The sequence below is a fragment of the Chionomys nivalis genome, chromosome 9, assembly GCF_950005125.1.
Source record: "Chionomys nivalis chromosome 9, mChiNiv1.1, whole genome shotgun sequence".
Classification (NCBI taxonomy): domain Eukaryota; kingdom Metazoa; phylum Chordata; class Mammalia; order Rodentia; family Cricetidae; genus Chionomys; species Chionomys nivalis.
Genome location: NC_080094.1, coordinates 31,931,038 through 31,954,128, shown reverse-complemented (window position 1 = coordinate 31,954,128; position 23,091 = coordinate 31,931,038). Strand labels below are relative to the sequence as shown.

The 23,091-nt window shown below is 45.1% G+C and overlaps 1 protein-coding gene across 1 annotated transcript in view; it reads left to right on the top strand.

The window, feature by feature from the left end:
- The window catches only part of Kat14 (lysine acetyltransferase 14), a 30,448-nt gene extending 8,017 nt beyond the window's left edge, over positions 1 to 22,431 (top strand). The window contains exons 4-10 of the mRNA XM_057781796.1: positions 4,467 to 4,648; positions 8,174 to 8,590; positions 8,678 to 9,243; positions 14,707 to 14,843; positions 16,323 to 16,498; positions 17,937 to 18,127; positions 21,430 to 22,431. Coding sequence (XP_057637779.1) covers positions 4,467 to 4,648; positions 8,174 to 8,590; positions 8,678 to 9,243; positions 14,707 to 14,843; positions 16,323 to 16,498; positions 17,937 to 18,127; positions 21,430 to 21,603 — 1,843 coding nt within the window. The 3' untranslated portion in view covers positions 21,604 to 22,431. The remainder of the gene's footprint in view (positions 1 to 4,466; positions 4,649 to 8,173; positions 8,591 to 8,677; positions 9,244 to 14,706; positions 14,844 to 16,322; positions 16,499 to 17,936; positions 18,128 to 21,429) is intronic.
- The last annotated feature ends 660 nt before the right edge of the window (positions 22,432 to 23,091 follow it).

Here is a 23,091-nt window from a genome sequence, read left to right as displayed (position 1 = left end):
GACATCTGTTAAGTTCATTTTATTTATTTATTTATTTATTTATTTTTATTTTATTTTTTTTTTTTTTTTGATTTTCGAGACAGGGTTTCTCCGTAGCTTTTGGTTCCTGTCCTGGAACTAGCTCTTGTAGACCAGGCTGGCCTCGAACTCTCAGAGATCCGCCTGCCTCTGCCTCCCGAGTGCTGGGATTAAAGGCGTGTGCCACCACCGCCCGGCAGCACATCTGTAAGTTCAAGGCTCGCCTCATCTCTAAGTTCTAGGCCAGCAAAGGCCACATAGAGAAACCTCCTCTTAAAAACAAAACAAAAAGTGAACAGCAGCGTCTGGAGAGTTGACTCAATGGTCAACACTTGCTGCTCTTACAAAATACCCAGGTTTGATTCCCAGCACCACATGGCAGCTCCAACTCATCTGTGCCTCCAGTCCCAGGGACTCTGAAGACCTCTTCTAATGTCATGAGCACCTGGACAATTGTACAAACACACATGGAGGCAAACATTCATGCACAGAAAATAATAAACAAATTTAACAAAACAAAACAAAACCTCAACTACCTGAAGATGCTCCTGGGCCAATACTGTCCCCACCTTTTACAGACTCACTTGTAGAACTAGTTTGAGCTCTGGAGTTTAATAAGACTTGTATCTTCTAAGGATTCAGTGGTCAGTTTCAGTTCTTAGCATCATAGCAAGTTACATGCCACCTACCTCCAGCCTGAGGCAGGGAGCTGTCTACATCTGATTTGTGGCTGCTTGCAAATAAACTATAGGACCCAGGGTAGCCCAAAACAACTTTCTACAAATACTGTGTATTTGTGTTGTGGTCACGGTTACAGCAGACAGAGACAGCAGCCAGTGTCACTGCATCTCCCCTCACTGCGAGTGTGGGTAATAAAGTTACAGAAGTGGTGAATAAGCACATAAAAAGATGCTTAAAGTCACTAATCACTAGGAAGATGCAAGTAAAACTGCTGTGAGCGACCACCTTACCTTACAGGGCAGCCATCTGAAAATAAATGGGCATGGTGGTACATGCCCATAATCCCCATTCAGAAGCATGAGGCAGGATGATCATGAGTGTGAAACTAAACAAGAGGCTATGTGGAAGTTTAGACAGCTAGTGAAAGCCTTCTCCTGTCTGTCAGTGAATGATGCCTGTAATAGCACACCCACATACCCTGGACAGGAATGTAGAATTGCATGAACATACAGTCTGGTGACTCCTCGGTAAGCTAAATGTATAATTATCATAGCTAGCAGCTCTACTCTGGTCCTCACAGTAACTAATGTGAGGACACAATACCAGTCTATCCATACCTGAATTCATAGTATCGTATGTCCATATAATGGAAAGTGTTCAGTCTTAGAAAGGAAGAAGATTCTGCCATGTGTTACAGCATGTGTAAATCTTGAAAACACTGTGCTGAATGAACTCAGTCATAAATACACTGTATGATTCCACTTACACTAGGCAATTAAAGTAATGAAATACATAGATTCAGGAAGTAGAATGATGTTTGTCGTCAGTTGCAAACCAGGGCAGACTTTGAGAGTTGTTTGTTTAATGAGGGTAGAATTTGTTTTGTGCCATAAAATGAAGGTGAGTGATGGCAGTGGTTGTAGGATACGAATGTGCTTAGGCTACTGGGCTGTGCACTATCTCCAAAAACAACAACAAACCCTCCCCCAAAAAGAAAGGGGTGGGGGATCCTGTCACAGGCTACAAGAATAAACCTTTAGGACATCATGCTAAGGAAAATAAACTACTCACAGATAGACAAGTACTGTGGTTCTACACAAATGAAATACTAGCATGGTCAAAAACAGGTGTTTATGGGGCTGGAAGAGAGAAGGGAGAGTTGAACAAAGTGTGTAGCATTTTAGATTTGCTGGGTCAAAGAGTTCCAGAGATCTGTGCACAACAGTGTGAATATTCTTTGTTTGTTTTTGTTTTGTTTCACAAGATAGAGTTTCCCTGTGTAGTTCTGGCTGTCCTGGAACTCACTCTATAGACCAGGTTGGCCTTAAACTCAGAGATCCACCGGGGCCCGTGAGAAAGACGCCATGTGACAGATCTCACGTGGAGGGGTTTTTTACTAGGGGAAAGAGAATGTAAAAGGGGAAGGGGAGACCGGCCTCTGGAGACAGGAGCAGCAGAAGAGCAAAAAGGCAGAGAGAGGGGCGGGGGAGAAATATCAGACAGAGAAACAGAGAATGATGGGAAGTGGGCAAGGCCCTTTTCGTTGTTTTTTTTTTTTGGATTTTCGAGACAGGGTTTCTCCATAGCTTTTGGTTCCTCTTCTGGAACCAGCTCTTGTAGACCAGGCTGGCCTCGAACTCACAGAGATCCGCCTGCCTCTGCCTCCCGAGTGCTGGGATTAAAGGCGTGCGCCACCACCGCCCGGGCAAGGCCCTTTTCAAAGGGAACACAGGGAATGCTTTTTGTGACTGCAGCTGAGCACCTATCCTGTCAGGACCCCGAGGGCAGGCCAGTACAGATGCCTGAATACTAACATTCTTCTCTTTTTATTTATTATAAAAATGTGAGGCGTTAGAAACGGGTAACAGGTGAGGTGGGGATGAGGATGCTGTGTTCTCATGCTTCATGCTGACCTGGGGGTGTTGCATTTTTTGGGGGTCTGAGAAAGCTGGGACAGCTAGCTGTTCACTTCATTGTCCAGGCTCTGTGGAGCCGTCAGGTGTTGCGTGGACCTAGCAAAATGTTCAAGGTGGATCCAAGTTGACTCCCTGGAGCTCACAAGAAACATACACACAGGCCGGGCGGTGGTGGCGCACGCCTTTAATCCCAGCACTTGGGAGGCAGAGGCAGGCGGATCTCTGTGAGTTCGAGACCAGCCTGGTCTACAAGAGCTAGTTCCAGGACAGGCTCCAAAACCACAGAGAAACCCTGTCTCGAAAAACCAAAAAAAAAAAAAAAAAAAAAAAAAGAAACATACACACAGAGGTAAACAGGAGTTAAGTAAATTAAAAGAAAAGGAAAACCGGTGGGTGTATGCTGAACAAGAGGAAGCTGGCTTCTCCATCTGACCCACACCTTACAGCAAACAGGACATTTAGAGAGGGAGAACAGGTAAACACAAGCAGAATTTGGAGCTTGAAAGAAAAAGAAAGTGGAGAATTCTTTCTCTGTTCCCTTAGGTAAGGCGGCATGGGCTGGACAGGTTAAAACAGTGAGGAAGCCTTTGCACATGGCCTGGGGGACCCATGTAAGCTGTAGCTCTTGGCTGAAGGTTTCCCTTCATTTCTAGAACATGTTTGTTCCTTTTGTCTTGTGGCTGTTAGATTGTCACCTCTTGTGAAAGAGTTAGTTTTTGAGAATTTCTGGTAATTGATTTATATTTGCAAACTGGAAATCGTGGCCATTAAAGTAATTTTCAGCGGATGAATAGTTGACCTTTGGCATGTTTTGTAGCTGAACATTTTTCTCTGTCCCTCTGGTCCCCTGAACCAGTTTCCCACTCGCGAGCTCCTGCAGCCACTTATGAAATAACCACTCAGAGGCTCAATATCAATTAGAATTGTTTGGCCAATGGCTCAGGCATATTACTGACTAGCTCTCAGTTAAATTAACCCATTTCTAACAATCTGTTTATTGCCACTAGGCTGTGGTTTCCAGTGATGCTCCTTCGGCAGCCACATGGCGGCTCCTTGACTCCGGCTTCCTTCACTCTGCATCTCTGTTTGCATTTCCTGCCTACCTATATTTTTTCTGGTTATTGGCTGAAAAAGCTTTATTCATCAACCAATAAAAGCAACCCATATTCGCCCTGTATAGGACATCCCACATCAATGTTTCTTCACTTTGTTAGATCTGCTGTGTCTGAAGCATGCCTTGGAACCACTCTAGTATGTCAGAGCACACTGAATCAGACAAAGATGTGTTCTTCTCCGGGTGAAGCAAGCTATTCATGAGGACTAATGATTAACTGTTATCAGTGCCCAGGCTCATAGTCAAGAAAGCTGGCTTGCATTTTTGGTAATCCTGCCATGATGATAGATAAGTCGCTATTTTTTTGTGTTGTTCATTGTTTTCTCCAGACAGGGTATATGTAGCTTGACTGTCCTGTCCAAAACTTGCTTTGTAGAACAGGCTGGCCTTGAACTCACAGAGATCTCTTGCCTCTGTCTCCTGAGTGCTGAGATTAAAGGCGTGTGCCAACATTCCTGGCTACGATATTGATATGTGTTTTATGTTTGAATTACTTCATTTGATCCTCTTAGTCACCCTATAATTCTGTTACCCTGCTTTCACCAATGGAGAAACCAAGGCAGCTGGAAGGTGAGAGCATGGACTTGGAGCCAGGTGGACCCCAGACCTTTCTCTGGGTCGCAGTACTCTGTCTCTCCATCTGACAGCCCGGCACCAGTGAGAGTTTAAGTACAATATGCTTGCTGTGCTGTGATCAAATTGAAGTGTCGGTAGATTTTAAACTGTCTGTGTTTTAGGAAGAAGACTTCAACGTGGTGGAGCACAGTAGCAGGTTGCCTCAGTGTGGGAAGTCCTGTGTACTTCCGTTCAGGTGCTCAGGAGTTTGGAGAGCCTGGATGGTGGAAACTGGTTCATAATAGGCCCCCAACAATGAGACCCGAGGGGGAGAAGCTGTCTGCTTCCACTTTGAAAGTGAAAGGTAAAGTGTGAGAGCTGCCCAGGGCCCACGCTGGAGACTCACCCAACCTTCCAGCGGTGTCTGGAGCTGTGAGACTGGACACTTCAGTCTCCGCGGGGGTGGGGCGGGGTTTGCTGTATGTAAACATTATACAAAACATTTTATCATTTCAGTAACTAATCAAGTTTCTAAGTCAGGAACTAATCAGGTTACTAGTTTTATCATTTCCTTTGGTGACTCCCCTGACCCCTCTTCCTTTCTGTCTGCCTGTCTTCACATGGTCTCTGTAGTCAGTGCTGCCCTGAAGCTCACTCTGTAGCACAGGCTGGCCTCTAACTGTGGACAGTCCTCAGTCCTCTACCTCCCAAGTGCTGGGCTTACAGGTGGGAATCACTACACGAACAGAAGATTGTTTTCAGTCTGATTACCTTTCAGCTTTTTACTATGGAGGTTTAAACACGTGGAGGTGGAGAGCCGCGTGAAGTACCTGGGCCTCCCTCACTTCAGCAGCAGGCACCCAGTGCTGCCCTCATCCAGTTCTCTGGTACTTGCCCCACCCTCGGTGTATCTAGAACCAGGGCTCAAGTGTCAGCATTTTATCCATAAATATTTCAATATGTGCCTTCTGTGACTCTACAGATAAGACTTCTTTCTTGTTTTTTTTGAAACAGGGTTTCTCTATAACAGCACTGGTTGTCCTAGAACTCACTTTCTAGGCCAGGCTGACCTCAAACTCACAGAGATCCACCTGCCTCTGTCTCCTGAGTGCTGAGATTAAAGGGATGTGTCACCACAACCCACTAAAAATCTTTTTAAAACTTAAAAATTAAAAAAATATAATTGGTGTATATTAATGGTGTATGCCATTAATCCCAGTACTCTGAAGGCACAGACAGGTGGATCTCTGTGAGTTCAAGGCCAGCCTGGTCTACAAAGTGAGTTTCAGGATAGACTCCAAAGCTACAGAGAAACTAGTCTCGAAAAACCAAACCAAACCAAGCAAACAAAAAAACTAAACAAATATTTCACAGCATAAACAAATGTAACACATCTTCAACTAATATTCCACCTCAGCGGTGGGGTGTTTGTCAAATAACATTGAAGAATGTACAGTCTCCGATAATCTCTTCCCAGAATAACTACTGTTACCTCTTGTGAATATATTCTCTCTCTCTCTCTCTCTCTCTCTCTCTCTCTCTCTCCCCCCTCTCTCTCATACACACACACACAAAGTGTAACTCGGTATAATAATAATATAATAATCTAACTTGGTATAATTACACTTGTAATCCAACACTAGAGAAGCTTGAGGCATAATAGTTATAATTTCCAGGCCAGTCTGAGCTACAGCAAGATTCAAAATAAAATGAATGCAAAGCAGAAATATATTATAATATTAATCCCTTACATTTCCCCTTAAAATGCCTTGGACATCTTTCGGTTGTAGTGCATGTAGACTGACCATATTTTCTTTCATTTCATTGACTGCATTATATGATCACTCTATGGTAACATCAAAACATTCCCGTTATCTTAGTTAGGGTTACTATTGCCGTGTGGCCAAAAACAACTTGGGGAGAAAAGGATTAATTCAGTTTGTGATACCACAACATTATTCATCATCAAAGAAAGTCAGGGCAAGAACTCAAATAAGGCAAGAGCTGGTTCAGAAACCAGGGAGGGGTGCTGCTTTCTGGCTTGCTCTCCATGGCTTGCTCAGCCTGCTGTCTTATAGAATCCAGGACGACCCTACCTAGGGGTAACACGACCCACAATGGGAGAGGCCTTCCCATATCAATTACTAATTAAGAAAATGTCCTATAGGCCCTTCTATAGCCTGATCTTATTGAGCCTCCCTCCTCTCCATTGACTTCAGCTGTGTCAAGTTGACAAAACTAGTCAGGACAACTGTTGTGCACATTTTGGTTGTTTCCTCCTTTGTTGTTATTGTGTGGTTGGTTGGTTTGAGACAGGGTTTTATGTAGCCAAGGCTGGTTTTGAACTCCTGATCTTCCTGCCTCCATCTCTTCAGTTCTGGGATTATATATGCCACCCTGCCTGAGCTTTTATTTTTAATTCTTATTTTTAAAATAAATTTGTGTATGTAGGGAGGAGGGTGTGCCACATCCTCTTGTGGAGGTGAGAGGGTGACTTGGGGGAGTCTCCCCAGGATGGAGCTCTGGTGGTCACTTTAGCAGATGTCTGGGCTCTTTGAGGCATGGTCTGCTACTAGGTATTCAACTATAGCCCCAACACCTGAGGCAGTCTTGTGTGGCCCAAGCTGGCGTTGACTTCTGATCCTCCTGCCTCTGCCTTCTAAGTACTGCAGTTATAAGCATGAACCACTGCCCTAAACTTTTGCCCATTTTCATTGTCATTATTTTAAACTTTTTCAAATTTTTGTATATGTACATAGTATGATAAGTTACTAAAAACAGTGTTGATAGGTCAAAGGGTATAGTTAGGTAAAGATGTCAGTGGTAATGCCAAATTACCCTCCACAATGTACAATTTATGTTCTACAAAAAAGTCAGGAAGGCATGCCGTATTCTTGGTGATCATTATGAAACTTCCCAGTCATAGCATATGAAAGATAGAATTGATGGTGTTAATTTGTCTAAATTTGCATTGTAGCTTTTGTTTAAGAAAGTTCTTCCGAGCTGAGCAGTGGTGGCGCACGCCTTTAATCCCAGCACTTGGGAGGCAGAGGCAGGCAGATCTCTGTGAGCTCGAGGCCAGCCTGCTCTATAAGAGGTAGTTCCAGGACAGGCACCAAAGCTACAGAGAAAGCCTGTCTCGAAAAACAAAACAAAAAAGAAAGTTCTTCCTAGATAGGCTGGTGCTAACTTTAACGCACTGTTGACCTCTAATTGGCTTTCTGGCTTTGGTCCTAAGACTCTTGTCCCTTCACTACCTTTACTACTGGGATTCTGGGTGTGCACCATCACAACCTTTACTACTGGGATTCTGGGTATGCACCATCACAACCTTTACTACTGGGATTCTGGGTGTGCACCATCACAACCTTTACTACTGGGATTCTGGGTATGCACCATCACAACCTTTACTACTGGGATTCTGGGTATGCACCATCACAACCTTTACTACTGGGATTCTGGGTATGCACCATCACAACCTTTACTACTGGGATTCTGGGTATGCACCATCACATACACGCAAAACTTTGTTTTGAAAGTGAGGTAAGGTTTTTTTGGTTGGGGTAGTCATTGAACATTTCTGTATATTGAAGATGGTGCCAATAGTAAATTATGAAAGAAATAGTTAACATTAAGAAGAAAATGAATAGCTAAGGGGATGGAGAGATGCTTTTGCCATTAAGAGCCCTCGAGGCTTTTGTAGAAGGCCCAAGGTCAGTTCCCAGTACCCATGTCAGGGTGGCTCACAACCACCTGGATCCAGCTCCAAGGAATCTGGTGCCTTCTCTCGCCTGTACGTAAATGCCCAGAAGCACATACATGTACATAGAACTGAAACATATTTTAAAAAGAGCAGTTAACATAGAAATTAAGTATTCTTTTCTGGCAGCCTCAAAACCAGCGCTGGATCCCATCATCACTGTCGAGGGACTCAGGAAACGGGCAAGCCGGAATCCTGTGGAATCTGCCATGGAATTGAAAGAGAAGCGGTCTCGAACACAGGAAGCAAAAGACATCAGAAGAGCACAGAAGGAAGCAGCTGGCCTCCTTGACAGGAGCACCTCCTCTACCCCTGTCAAGTTCATAAGCCGAGCCCGGAGGCCAGACATGGTTCTGGAGAAAGGGGAAGTGATTGACTTTTCATCTCTGAGCTCCTCAGACCGTACCCCCCTCACAAGCCCATCTCCTTCCCCCTCTCTGGATTTCTCTGCCCCTGGGACACCGGCCTCGCATTCAGCCACGCCTAGCCTCCTTTCTGAAGCCGATCTCATCCCAGATGTGATGCCACCCCAGGCCTTGTTTCATGGTAAGACTTGCTGTGTTTTCTAGCTTGGGGGTGAACCTGTGCTCTGCCTTCCTGTGTCTTGACAAGAGTCCGTTCTGCTTTGCACAGATGATGATGAGCTGGAAGGAGACGGAGTTATAGACCCAGGGATGGAGTATATCCCACCCCCAGCTGGGTCAGCAGCTTCTGGCCTGGTTGGGAGCAGAAAGAAGGTCAGAGCTCCCGAACAGATAAAACAGGAGGTGGACAGCGACGAGGAGAAGCCAGACAGGATGGATGGAGATAGTGAAGACACAGATTCAAACACTTCTTTGCACACTAGGGCTCGAGAAAAGAGGAAGCCACCCTTGGAGAAGGATGTGAAGCCCAAGGGGCCCAGGTATACACCTGTGAGCATCTACGAGGAGAAGCTGCTGCTCAAGAGGCTGGAGGCATGCCCCAGTGCTGTGGCTATGACCCCAGAAGCCCGGAGGCTGAAGCGGAAACTGATCATCAGGCAGGCGAAGAGGGATCGGGGTTTACCACTGTTTGACTTGGACGAGGTTGTGAATGCTGCGCTTCTGCTAGTCGATGGGATTTATGGAACCAAAGACGGAGGAGCATCCCGGCTTCCAGCTGGACAAGCTACATACCGTACCACCTGCCAGGACTTCAGAATCCTTGACCGATACCAGGTGATGTGGGGTGGAAGAGGGAGTGGGACAGGCAGCACCAGGCAGTGGATATTGTTGCTGTGTGGTATTTGATATCATGAGTAATTTGGGGAGAAGAAAGCAATGCAAAACTTGGTGGGCCTCCTGTTCAAAAATAGCTCATCATTTAATGCCCCTTCATATATCTGAGTTTCTTTCTCACCCAGCATCCAAGAAATAGTCTAGATATTTCTTATCTCTCTCTTGAAGGTAGTTATATGTGGTCTTTTTCATGGTTTTGACTGACAGGTTTGTTGAGGACATGTAGTATCCTAGACTCTAACAACCTGGAGCTGTGGGTGTGTGACTGTCTTCATACTTAGGGCTCAACGTGAAGAATTCTGGAGTCAGTGTTACTCACAGTGAGTTCCATGAGTACTCTGACAGCATCTAATTCCACTAGGACCAGCAGCTGTGATTTAAGTTTTGCTGGCATTTGGCCCTCATCTGCCTTAACTTTTACAAATCGATGGCTGTGACTATAATCTCATCTCATATTTATATCTCTTTGATTATAAGTGAGGTTGAACATTTTGTGTTTCCTATTTGTTTCTCTGTGAATTGCTTGTTGAGTCTTTAACATTTTTCTGTTGTTCTCTCTGGACTGTCTTGGAAATCTCTGTTGCATGTTTGATTCTCAGTGACATGCTAGGCCTCTTCCTTTAGTTGTACTTGGAGCTTGGTGTGGGATGCGCTTTCCGTCTGATTTCCATCTCCTGGAGTTCTCCCTGTTTCCTCTATTCTGTCTTTTAGGAATTCCCTATTTTGAACTGGCATACCCCCTTCTGTGTAAGGGCCTGATAGTAAATATTGTAGGCTCGGCAGCCCACAAGGTCTGGGTTGTAACTGAGAACCGGTGACAGAAGGAGCTGCAGTAGTACATGGCTCCAGCTGTGCCCCAGGGAGTTCACTTACTGAGACGGGCAAGGGCTAGGCTTGGCCTGAGGGTGCATAGCATCCTGTGCTCTGATAGGTCCTGAGTTAACATGTGTTTTTCTGGTGGCATATGCCTTTAATCCTAGCACTCAGGAGCATAGGCAGATAGATCTCTGTGAGTTCAAAGCTAGCCTGCTCTACAAAGGGAGTTCCAGGATGGCCAAAGCTACATAGAGAAAGACTGTCTCAAAAAAACAAAAAAGTAGTTTTTCTGTCTTTTTAAATGTTATGTTATTGATTGCTCCTCCCTCAAAGTATCTTTCCTTGGTCTCCTCGCTTTCCTCTTGTGTTACTTATTACACGATAGTAGACTGATTTTTCTTATATTCTCCTCGTATTAATTTCTTGCTTAAGTCTTTACAGTTCTTTACACCATCCGCCATCCCTAAGTGTGGTCTTTTGAGATGTATCTTGGAAACCTGTATGCCTAGAATATCTTTAAATGCAAGAGTGACATAAAGAGTAACTTACAAAGGTGTGGTTTTATTTTCTCCTTTGCCATTTTGAAGTTGTAACTTCATTATCATTGTATGTACTATTGCTCCAGGAAGCCCTGTTTTCTTTTGTTTGGAGAGAGCCTCATTGTGTAGTACTAGCTGACCTGGAACTCAGAGATCTGCCTGCCCCTGCCATCCAGGTGTTGGACTTGAAGGTATGAGTCACCATGCCTTACTGTGAGGACCCCATTTTTAATCTGATTTTTTTTTTTTTGTGTGGCCTCCTTTTAGCAATGCCCCCTCTTCTGTAAACTCTGAGGTTCCTGTTTTGGTGTCAGTGCATTCCCAGTGCTTTGCTGCCCTTGTCTCACCTGACAGTTCTGCTCCAGGTCAGCAGTTGTGTAAACTCTCCTGGGGAGAAACATCTCTTTGTCCTAGTAGGCTACCAGCAAGAGACCAGAACAACAGTCCACCCAAGTCTGGGTGCTGAAAACAGTTTAATTAGGGTCACTGTCTTAGTTTCTTTACCTATTGCTGTGAGAACATGGTTTCTTTTGACTCATGGTTCCAAGTACAGATTTCATCATAGTAAGGAGGTTAGAACAGGAAGAGCTGGTCAGATGCAGCCTGTTACCCGGAACAGAGAGCAATGCATTCCTGCTGCTCAGCTCCCTTCTTCTGTCATCCCAGCCAGGTGACAGCCCCACCACCCTGTGGGCAGGTCTTCCCACTTCAACCCTCAGCAGGTATTCCTAGAGACCAATCTCCCAGGGGCCTCTCAATCAGCCTAGATCGGCAGGTCTCAACTTGTGGTTTGCAACCCAGTAACGACCCTTTCACAGTGTTCACCTAAGACCATTGGAAAACAGATATTTACATTTACACCACAACATGAGGAACTGTACCAAAGGGTCACAGCATTGCGAAGGTTGAGACCCACTGTGACCCTATATTGAGTCTAGTTGACAGTTAACACTAAACAGTAGCTGCTTGCAGAAATGTGAAGGATTTCTTATAGGAACATGGGCAACGAGGAGCAGCTACACCTTTGGAGGGGGAAAGCTCTTCATTAACTGTTTATAGCCCTCGGGGAGAGGAGTGACCTCATGAGCACCTTGTGTTAACCATTTACTATCTGTAAATCCTTAAGGAGGGGCATAGCCTCCTGTCCCTTCCCCACTCTCCAAGGACAGCTAATGAGCCCAGTCTTGTTCAGGTCTCCTTCGGGTAATCACAGCTGCTGAGAGGTCTCGAGGCCACTGACCATGGCATGCCTGGAGAATGGCATTCCACGGTAGAGGTGTCTGGTATTATCGGAGCTTTCTCAGTCTGTGGTTTGGTGTCTGACGTTAGAGATGCAACTGTTTCTTGTGCTTTCTCTTCCCTTTTCCTTCTGTGTTCTCCTCGTCGTGCTGTGTATAGTTTCCCACAATTCCTGGCCATTCATTTTAATCTTTTTTTTTCCCTCTGCTTTTCGGTTTAGGGAGTTTTGTTGACAGATGTCCAGCTTAGAGAGCTTCTTCTAAGCTCTCTGCAGGTTATTGATTAGTCTGCTGCCAAAGGCAGTCTCAATTTCTGTTGCTTTTGGCCCCTAAGCATTAATTTAGTTCTTTCTTGGGATCTCCAGCTCTGTTTAAACTACCATCTGCACGCTTGCCCTTAGAGCTTGTAACATAACAACTACAACAGTTAAATGTCTTTCCCAGGAATCTCAGTGTTCCTGTACTGAGTGTGCTTCTGGAGCTTGTTCTGCTTATTCTGGGGCAGCAGGGTGTGTGTGTGCGCATGCGCGTGTGCATGCACACACAGAGGACCACTATGTTCCTGGGAATTAAGACTAGCCTCTCAGGGGAGGTAACCATGCAAGAAGTGCTAACTAACAAGGAAACGCTAGGAGGAAGAGAACTGGAATGGAAGGCCAGACCCAGGCCCTGAGGCCCGAGAAAGACTGGTAGATGTCATGGGACCATCGCGATACAGGAGTATGGTTCTGGAAGATGAGGCCACAGTGTAACAAGGTTGGGTCCTGCAGGTTCCTTGAAAGGCACAGGCAAGGACCTTGACATTGGGAATCCACACAGGAATTGTGAACAGGGTGCGGGGGAGTGGGGGAGTTGATGTTTGATTTTTAAATAGGGTTTCACTGTGTAGCCCTGACTGACCTGGTTCTCATTTATTAGATTAGGCTGGTCTTGGATTCACAGAGATCTGCCTGTCTCTGTTTCCCAGGTGTTAGGATTAAAGGCATGTGCTACCATGCCCAGTTTATTTATTTATTTATTTATTTATTTATTTATTTATTTATTTATTTATTTATTTTTAAAGTTTTTCGAGACAGGGTTTCTCTGTGGTTTTGGAGCCTGTCCTGGAACTAGCTCTTGTAGACCAGGCTGGTCTCGAACTCACAGAGATCCACCTGCCTCTGCCTCCCAAGTGCTGGGATTAAAGGCGTGCGCCACCACCGCCCGGCCTCCAGTTTATTTTTAAAAGAAGTATCTGGTCAAGTGGTGGCTCACACCTTTAATAACAACACTCAGGGAGGCAGGGGCAGGCGGATCTCTGTGAGTTCGAGGCTAGCCTGGTCTACAAGAGCTAGTTCCAGGACAGGCACCAAAGCTACTCAGAAAAACCCTGTCTCAAAACAAACAAACAAACAACAACAACAAAAAGGCATCTGGCCTGTATGTGGAGGCTGTACGGTGTGGGGCGAGAGTGGCCCATGGAAGGCAGTGGTGGTCTAGGGTTGGTGGGAGTGGTTTGGAGAAGAGTAGACTGTGGAGAGGAATTCTGTACTATCCACAGGGCTCTCTCACCCTAAGTCTGCTAAGAGGGAAAGATTAGTTTGTGGACTGATGGGTCAACAAATTACCCAACACTGCATTGAAAACCACCCCAAACTTAATGGCTTGACATAAGAACTGCTATTATTTCTTGGAATCTGGCCTGACTGGACCCAGCTGAATGGTTCTGTTACCTCTGGGGTCGTGTCTGTGGCTGCATTCGCGGGGGAGCTGGTTGGGGCTGGACTGACTGGGACACTGCTCTTCCAGGTTCCGGCTCCAGGTCCTAGTTGGAGCCACCTGGCAGCCATGCATCAAGGTGGAAGAAGTTGCCAGTTGTCTTTAAGATTTGGGCTTGAAGTTCCTGGTGTTACTTCTGCCACTTTGATAGGTCAAAGTTCTTTACAGCTGGCTGGGTTCGGAGTAGACTCTGCCTTCTGATAGGAGGAGCCATTATTATACCTGCAAGGGTGGGAGGAGCTACTTGTGTCCTTTGGCAACTGCACACCACAGCTCTGAAGATTACTTTGAAATTCACTTGAAGCCTTGGAAGAATTTCAAAGCTGGCTTTTGAGGAGTTTGGTGTCCAGGCTGAAAAAAGTCTGAAGGCAAATTACAAAGGAAGAAATCTTGCTCTTTCAACAAGTTATTTTCTGAGCTAAGAGCAGACTGTCTCTAAAAGACAGCTCGGTTTTTTAGCTTCATCTTGGCACCCCTTTGTGAAGGTCTTTTCATCTTGGTTGGGGCTCTTTCTATTACAACCTTAATTGCAGTGTTGTGTTGCTACATGACCCAGGGCCCCAGGTTAGCAGCCACACAGAAGAACCGCTTCACGTCGGTGTGGCCAGTACAGAGCAAGCATGTGAAACCAACCAGTTCTGCCCCATACCTGTCTAGCAAACTAAGGCCAGGCCTTTGCCTAATCTCTGTAGGGCTTCCTTACTGTGGTGATAGGGTTTGGGGCTGGTGAGCAATGTAACTCCTGTGTTTGCCATATTTACTTAGTGAAAAGAGGGCACAGTCAAAAAAAAAAAAAAAAAAAAAACCTGATTGGCGCTGGCGGCTCTTAAGATGAAACTGTGGTTGTATAATAAATAGTAAATAGCCCACCCATGTTAGGTTTTTTGTGTTTAGTTTTAGGCAAAGACCTGTTAAGTTTATGTCAAAACTTCAGCTTTCCAAATAGGTAGTGCAAACCAGACCTCCTCCTGACATGCAGAAGACTCATTAGACGTGGAAGGTTGCCTTTTTTGAGTGCTTTTCTTTTTATATAAACCGTTTCTTTCCCACAGACTGCCTTACCAACCAGGAAAGGATTCCGGCACCAGACCACCAGATTTTTATATCGTTTGGTGGGATCAGAAGATATGGCTGTGGACCAAAGTATCGTCAGCCCTTATACTTCTCGGATCCTGAAGCCTTATATCAGGTATACATGGTGTCAGGGCTGACATGGGTGATCTTGTTGGCTTCTATACCCAGTCCATAGGGGTAGATATGTCCTGACATGGGCGATCTTGTTGGCTTCTATACCCAGTCCATAGGGATAGATATGTCCTGACATGGAGCAGGTTCGGGCAAGGACAGACAGGGTGGTCCTTTGAAAGAAGTGTAGAAAGCAAGAAGACTGAGTTAATTTTGGTTTCTTGGGCATTATTATCATCATCTTTTTTTTTCCCCGAAACAGTTTTTCTCAGTAGCTATGAAGTCAGTCCTAGAACTTGCTCTGTAGGCCAGGCTGGCCTCAAACTTACAGAGATTCTCCTGCCTCTGCCTCCCGAGTGCTGGGATTAAAGGCGTGCACGCTACTGCCCAGTTGGGTTTTTTGTTTTGTTTTGTGTTTGTTTGTTTGTTTGGTTTTGGTTTTTTGAGACAGGGTCTCTCTACAGAGCCTCAGCTGTCCTGGGACTCGCTATGTAGACCTGGCTGGCCATGAACTCACAGAGATCTGCTTGCCTCTGTCTCCCTAATGCTGGAATTAAAAGCATGTGTCAACTACAACTGGCTTTTGTTCACAGTATCAAAATTATTTATATTTAATAGTCTGTGAACTGAAAGGAAAGGAAAGCAGTCTCAGTTGAGCCAGTATCTTAACTGAATATTGGGACAGTTTCTGTTTTCATTCTTTTTGTGTGTGCATGTGTGTGTATGCACGTGTGTATGAATGCTTGCAGGTGCATTCATCTGTGGAGAGCTGTGGTTGACTTCGGGTATCTTTCATTATTACTCTGAACCATTTTTAATAAATTTAATTAATCAGTTAATTCTGAAACAGGGTTTTACTGTGTGTCCTCGTCTGACCTGGAACTCATTGTGTAGACCAGGCTACCCTTGAATTCACAGAGATCTGCCTTCCTCTGCCCCTTGAATGCTATGATTTAAGACCTGTGCTACCACACCTGAACTGCACTTTTTTTTTTTTTTTTTTTGAGACAGTCTGTTGTCAATCTAGAGTTGACTGTTTCAGCCTAGGCCAGCTGGCTTACAAGCAGCATGTTTGCTCTGCAGCTCTACCATCACCCTGATCTGACCCCTCACCTACCCCTCAGTTCCTGGGCAAACCTATGGAAAAGCCATTTGTAGGCCCACTGCAACCTTTCTCTCGTGATCTCCAGCTGCCAGTGGGGTTGTGCGGCCCCTCCCTCCTCTGGCCTCTGCTCATGCTAGAGGAGCATCCCTGTGTCGGGTGCTTTTTCCTCACTTCACCTCATGCAGTCCCCCGTGGGTACCAAAGGAGTCTGGCTTGATCTGAGTTCTGAGTGAATTTAGAAAACATTAAGGCTGCACACTAGCTAGCATATAAAACTGTGTGATATTATAAGCAGTTCAAAGTAGCTGTGAGTCAGATAGCTAGCAGTAATGAGTGTTTTTCTTGACTTGAATTTGTTTATTTTCTGTGGTGCTGAAGGCGTGATTATGAGACAAAGCCACCCAAACTCCAGCTCCTGTCTCAGATTCGTTCCCACCTGCACAGGAGTGACCCTCACTGGACACCTGAGCCTGACGCACCTCTCGATTACTGCTACGTCCGACCAAATCACATCCCAACCATCAACTCCATGTGTCAGGAGTTTTTCTGGCCTGGTATGTTCCTACTTCCACGCTAGGCAGATTGATTGTTCTGTATCTATCACCTGGGTCTGTTTTTAAATAGTGTCTGCCATGTGACCCCAAGCGCTTTACTCTTGATTCCATTTAGTCTGTCTTTACTAACAGAAATATTAAAGCATAAATGCCTCTCGCTTTCCTAAAATCAAGAAGCAAGCAATTAAAGTAATCAACAGTGTTTTTGTTTGTTTTTCTTCCCTGTTTGTCTCTGCTTCCAGAATAAAAGATTCATCCTGTTTTGCTTCTGCCTATGTTTAGATACCAGGTAATGTCTCTCCAAGATACACAGACTCATAGCTGGGCATGTGAACACTTTTGTTTTTTATCTAATAGTTCTTTGTGTTTTGTTGTTTAGCTATTTCTTAGAGAATGGTAGGACATCCAAAAGGTGTTCTTAAGAAGCCAAATGCCCTCTGACTTCAGGACTCGGGGTAAACCAGGATGATTGTCATTTCATCAGCCAAGACCTAGGCTGCCAATCAGCAATTTCATTGCTAATTATAGCCGTACTCTCTATGGGCCTGCAACCTACAGGACACATCTGTCTTACAGATGTACAATTTCAGCAGGGCAGGGCTGCCCTGCTGATGGTCTGACAGTGTGGTCCATCTCTTCTGGGGTGGCACTGGGCTGAAAGTCACATTCTGGGAGTGTCAGCTCCTTCTGCCCTGATGTTAGGTATTTGTCACACGTTATTCTTGCCACCTTTAACATATACAGTTTATTGTGAAAGCTGTAATAGGAAGATTGTCGGTGGTATGTGAGTGGGGTAAAGAAAGTGATGTTAGCAGGCTCATGAGATGGCACAGCAGGTGAAAGTGCTTGCCACCTAAACCTGCATCCTGAATTCTTCCTCAGATCCTACAGAGGAAGGAGAGAACAGATTTGCCACAGTTGTCCTCTGACCTCCACACACATGCCGTAACACATATGCGCTTGTATTCATACATACTCATACACACAACAGGAACAACAATAGAAGAAAAAGAGAGAACACGATATTGGCATTTTCAAGAACCTTTACCCCTGCTGTGTCAGGGCTCAGTATGTACCTCAGCTTAACAGATTGCAAGAAATGAGGCAACTTTAAAATGTGCCAAATCAAACACATGGTAGACGAGGCGGAGTCAAAGCCAGGTGTGGCCATTCTGAACCTGGAATCTCTCTGCTACCCAGCCTGTCCTGTTTCTCTGCTTTTAGCATATGTACTTAGAAAAGACTATGTTAATTTTGATATTTTCTAAAATGCATTTTTCTGATCTGAATGTGTGGTATCTATGGTAATGGTTTTGCCTCCAATTTGGGGAATTTTTTTTAGCATGCAGGTGTAACAATAAGTACAGGCTAAACAGCTTGTTGTTCATTACTTCCAAAAGGCACATGGTCTGAATGTCTGGCTGGTTCTTTTCTTTAGGCATTGACCTGTCGGAGTGTCTGCAGTATCCAGACTTCAGTGTTGTAGTCCTTTATAAAAAAGTCATTGTTGCCTTTGGCTTCATGGTTCCAGACGTGAAGTACAACGAAGCTTACATTTCATTTCTGCTTGTCCATCCTGAATGGAGAAGAGCGGGGATTGCCACGTTCATGATCTATCATCTGATTCAGGCAAGTTCTCTCTGCTCATGATTTACCTCTCAGGGCTTCCCAGAAAAACTTAGAGGAGCCATGAGGCTGAGCTGACTTGTTCAGCATAGCCTACGCAAAAGGAAGCCATCGTCACCTCTCAGGATTAAACCTGCAGCCAGCCCTAAAATAAGATTCTATTCTTGGCTTCAGAGAAGCCCCTAGGTGAACATGTATCATAAATAAGACAGCAGAATGCCATATGTGAGACTGTAAAAGCACACGCAGTGCCTGTATTGGTACTTTTCTGCTCTTGGAATAAGTCTGTTTATAAGCATTCATCACAGTTGAATCAATAAGCAGTACACTCCGAATGAATGCAGTGGTTTTTTTTTTCCCCCACAAGCAAAAAGATTATTTTGCTTTGCTTTTTAGGGAAGATATTGATATTAAACCCTGGTTGGCATGGGATTTACTGTGTCAGTGTCTTAGTCAGTGTTCTGTTGCTCTGAAGAGACACCATTACCATAGCAACTCTTATAAAAAGAAAGCATTTAATTGGGGTGTTCCTACAGTTTGAGAAGTCCATTATCCTCACAGATGGAGCATGATGACATGCAGACAGACATGGTAACTGAGAGTTGACTGCTGGATCTGATGAGCCGCAGGAATAGAGAGCCACTGGGCTTGGCTTGGGATTTCGAAACCTCAAAGCCCACCCCTCAGTGACACACTTCCACCAACAAGGCCACACCTCCTGATCCTTTCAAATAGTGCTTTTCCTTGGTGACTAAGCATTCAAATCTCAGCCTATGGGAGCTATTCATATTCAAACCACCACAGTCACCCAGGCTAGTCTTGGACAGTCTTCAGAGGGCTCAAATTACAGACCTGAGTCACTACACTGAGCAAGGATTTTTGTTTGTTTGTTTATTCTGAGTCAGGATCTCACTGTGTAGCATTGGCTAGCCTTGAACTCCCAGAGATTTACCTCTTTGCTCTCATGTATTGGGCCTTAAGGCATGTGCTACCACTTCTGGCCCAGCAATGATTTTTTTCTTATAAAACAATAAACATTTTTATTGTATGAACTAGTAAATATAGGCAGCTTACCTGTTTCTTTGAACTTTAAGGTTCGTGAGGTACAAAACCTCCAAGCAGTAAAATTTTTTTTTCCTCAAGAATTCTTCTGGTAGATTCTGTTTAGAAACTATTTGGTATAAAAGATTATGCAAGGCCGGGCGGTGGTGGCGCACGCCTTTAATGCCAGCACTCAGGAGGCAAAAGTAGATAGATTTCTAGAGGCTAACCTGGTCTATACAGAGAAACCCTGTCTTAAAAATAACAACAAAGATTCTGCAATATTGATTTGGGCAAAAGTCTTTGTTTTATTTTGAGATAAGTTTTCCCTCTATAGCATAGGCTGGCCTGGAACTTGAGTTCTTGCCTCAAGAGAAGATGGAAATGATAAGGTGTTTTTCTAATGCTTAATTAAGTGCGTCTTCCCAATTGTTAGTGAAATTCACTTAATAATTCCTAGATGTGGATAGGCATCTTAAAGCATCTTTCTAGAAATCACTTAAGGCAGAGACTGTAAGCCCTTGCCTAGTGTCCACACATGCTGCCTCGTGTCGATTCCACATCCTTTCTCTCCTTGTGCCCCCTCCAGGATGCATCTCACTGCGTTATCTCTCTCGCAGAGTGCCTGGGCAGTTCTCTGGCTCTTTGTTACTAGCAGGGCCTGGAGGAGGGCAGGATGATAACTCAGAAGGCATCCTTGGTGCTTAGTGTAAGGCTTGGCATGGAGGCGAGTCCTTGTTGACTGTTTGCTCAGCTCATCTGTATGAGTGGGCACTTTGTATCCCAGTCAGACTGTAAGCCCAGGGCCCAAATAGGACCCAGTCTATAGTACCTGGTGATGGCCATGGTTAGGTATCTATGTGGACTGTCTAAAATCACCGCCATCACCCCATAGAATTGCTCTGTGTGCTCACACCATGCTGTTGTCCTTGTGATAATAATCGTGTTCTGACACAGTGAAAAAATAAATAGAAAAAGAAGGAAACTGTCTATTGCCTTGAACTCATCATTAAATAGTTCATACCTGTGTGGACTGGAGTACATCATTTTGTGTGGGCTAATTAAAGAATCTATGCCTTTATGTCCATAGAACCATCTCTGTTCCTTTTTCCTAAATGCAAAAAGCCTCAGTTTTGGGAAATTAATTATGTCAGATTTAAAGAGACCTAAGGATATAGGTGGAGAAAACTTCAGGCTTTATAATTAAAATTTTAGTATTTAAGAAGATTTTTATATAAGTTAGTATGTTTTCTAGCCCCCCCCTCCCCCCCCGAGACAGGGTTTCTCTGAAGCTTTGGAGCCTGTCCTGGAACTAGCTCTTGTAGACCAGGCTGGTCTTGAACTCACAGAGATCCGCCTGCCTCTGCCTCCCAAGTGCTGGGACTAAAGGCGTGTGCCACCACCATGCAGCTGTTTTCTAGCATTTCTAGGAAAGGATTTATTATAGGTTGTGGGATGATATAACTGTCATCTATATGGAAAATAGAATTTCTCATTCTCTAGTTCTTTGAGCTTGTCATATTGTTGGTATTGATGTGTCTGATATTTAAACGTAAATTATAAAATCCAGTAATATGGAGGCTGGTGAGCTGACTCAGCAAGTAAAAGCACTTGCCTTGAACCTGGTGGTCTGAGTGTCATCCCTGGGACCACATGGTAGAAGTAAAGAACCGACTCCCGATAGTCCTCTTACCTCCGGTCTGCAGTACGACATGCATGAGCCCGCACATACCACCCCTGACACATAAGAGTAAGGAAACAGAATTTAATTGAAATAATAAACAGGGCTGGAGAGATGACTCAGCTGTTAAGAGCTCTTAACTTACTGCTTTTGCAGAAAAAGCTAGGTTTGGTTCCCACCAACATGATAGCTCACAACCATCTGTAACTTCAGTTCCAGGGGATTAACACCTTCTCACCTCTGAAGGCTCCTGCACACATGTGATACATAGACACGCTTTCAGCCATATAGTAAAATAAAATACATAGTATAAATAAATGTAATTCTATAACAAAATATACTCTGTGACCTTTTGCTTCAGGGTAAAAGCAATCCCCCTGCCCCTAGCACATGAATCCCTTTAGTCTTGGGGACACACAGCTCAGTTGCAGAGTGCCCCTGCTCTGGTTCCAGCTGTTGTTAGGTGCTCCTGTACCTCAGCCCCAGTTCCCAGTACCCCACTTGCTTCCTTCTGAAGACTGTCTTCATTTGTTCATTCTCTTTGTCCCCGTGGCTTCACCTTGTGTTTTCCACTCTTTGGCAGACATGCATGGGCAAGGATGTGACTCTTCACGTCTCAGCAAGCAACCCTGCCATGCTGCTGTATCAGAAATTTGGCTTCAAGACAGAGGAGTATGTTCTGGACTTTTATGATAAGTATTACCCACTGGAGAGTACAGAGTGTAAACATGCATTCTTCCTGAGGCTCCGCCGCTGAGGTGAACCTAGTTCTTCCCAGAGGACAGTGGGTGCTGTCAGAGAATGGGCCTTCGGGAGTGTGCAGGCAGTTGTCCTCACAGTGGGCCTGGTCGCCTGTGGGTAGTAACTCCACATGGCCCAGCTGGGCGAGTGAAGCCGAGTTCAGTGGTACAGGTAGGAAGCTTCCATCCAGAAACCCTCCAGCCCATCCTGGAGTGGCCTCCAGCAGCATCCTGGACTCCTCTTTCCACACAGTAGTGTGTGAGCACATGAGGGCTACTGAAACAAAGCCTTTGAGAAAGGGCCTGCTCGTCCTGGGTTAGAGCTCAAGAAACCTGAAAGGCGCTGAAGTCTCACAGTGCCCATGTGGCCTTCTACTGTCCTGGGATGAGAGATTATAAGGAATGATTCCTGCCCTGCTCCAGCCTGCGGTGTGCTGTAATGGAATCCCAGGAACTATGGGGCACAGAGTCCTTCTACCTCTTGCTGACTTTGGTCCCAGTCAGGAGGAAGAAATTCAATGTTTATCTCCATGCTTCTTGACATGGGCTACCTGTTAGCATCTCCTTGCAGGAACAGTGGCCTGGTATAATTTTCCTTGGCATGGCCTGGGAAAATAGCTTGAGAGAAACGGTTAAGCTCAACACAATAGATGCCTGGCCTGGCCCTTGCCCTGCGCAGAACAGTTGCATCACAGCAGTGGAGGTGTGGAGTGGTGCAGGTAGCACTGGAGGCCCCGTACAGGATGAAGCTGCTTCCTATGCTGCAGGTGTCTTTGGACCCTGGAAGTGCATTTCCAAAAGCATCAGATATTCTCAAATAAAACCTAACCGAGTAACAGCTCACAGTCGGGCTTCAGCTCAGTCATTGGCGCTCATCTTGTCTTTAGTTAGGAGCAGTGGCTGCTTTCTTTCTCTGTGGACTTGGGTTGGGTTGAGAATCCCGAGAGAGCTGGATGCTTCCTAGGATGCTGCCATGCCGTTTAAAACTTCACCACATGGAACATTATTTGGATCTTCTGCCCATGGACTCTGCCTGCAGCTCGAACCCCTGTGTTGAGGGCAGCGTTTTTCTGTCACCTGGAGCAACAGTTGAGGCTCTGTTTCTTTGAGAATTTAGAGCAGCACCATCTAGCATTTTCCTATTTTCTTCTTCCTTCTTCCCAAGCACATTCTACCTTTTAAAGGTTTTTGTCGATAATGGGTCATAAGACCTGTTTTAGTTCCTTTTCTATTGCTCCAATAAGACACCATGACCAAAGCAACTTATCAGAGAGTTTAGTTGAGGCTTGCAGTTCCAGAGGTTTAGAGTCCATGACCACCATGGTAACGGAGCTTGGCAGCAGGCAGACATGGCGCTGGAACAGTGGTCCTTGACCACCATGGTAACAGCGCATGGCAGCAGGCATGCAGACAGACATGGCGCTGGAACAGTGGTCCTTGATCACCATGGTAACAGAGCATGGCAGTGGGCATGCAGACAGACATGGCGCTGGAACAGTGGCTGA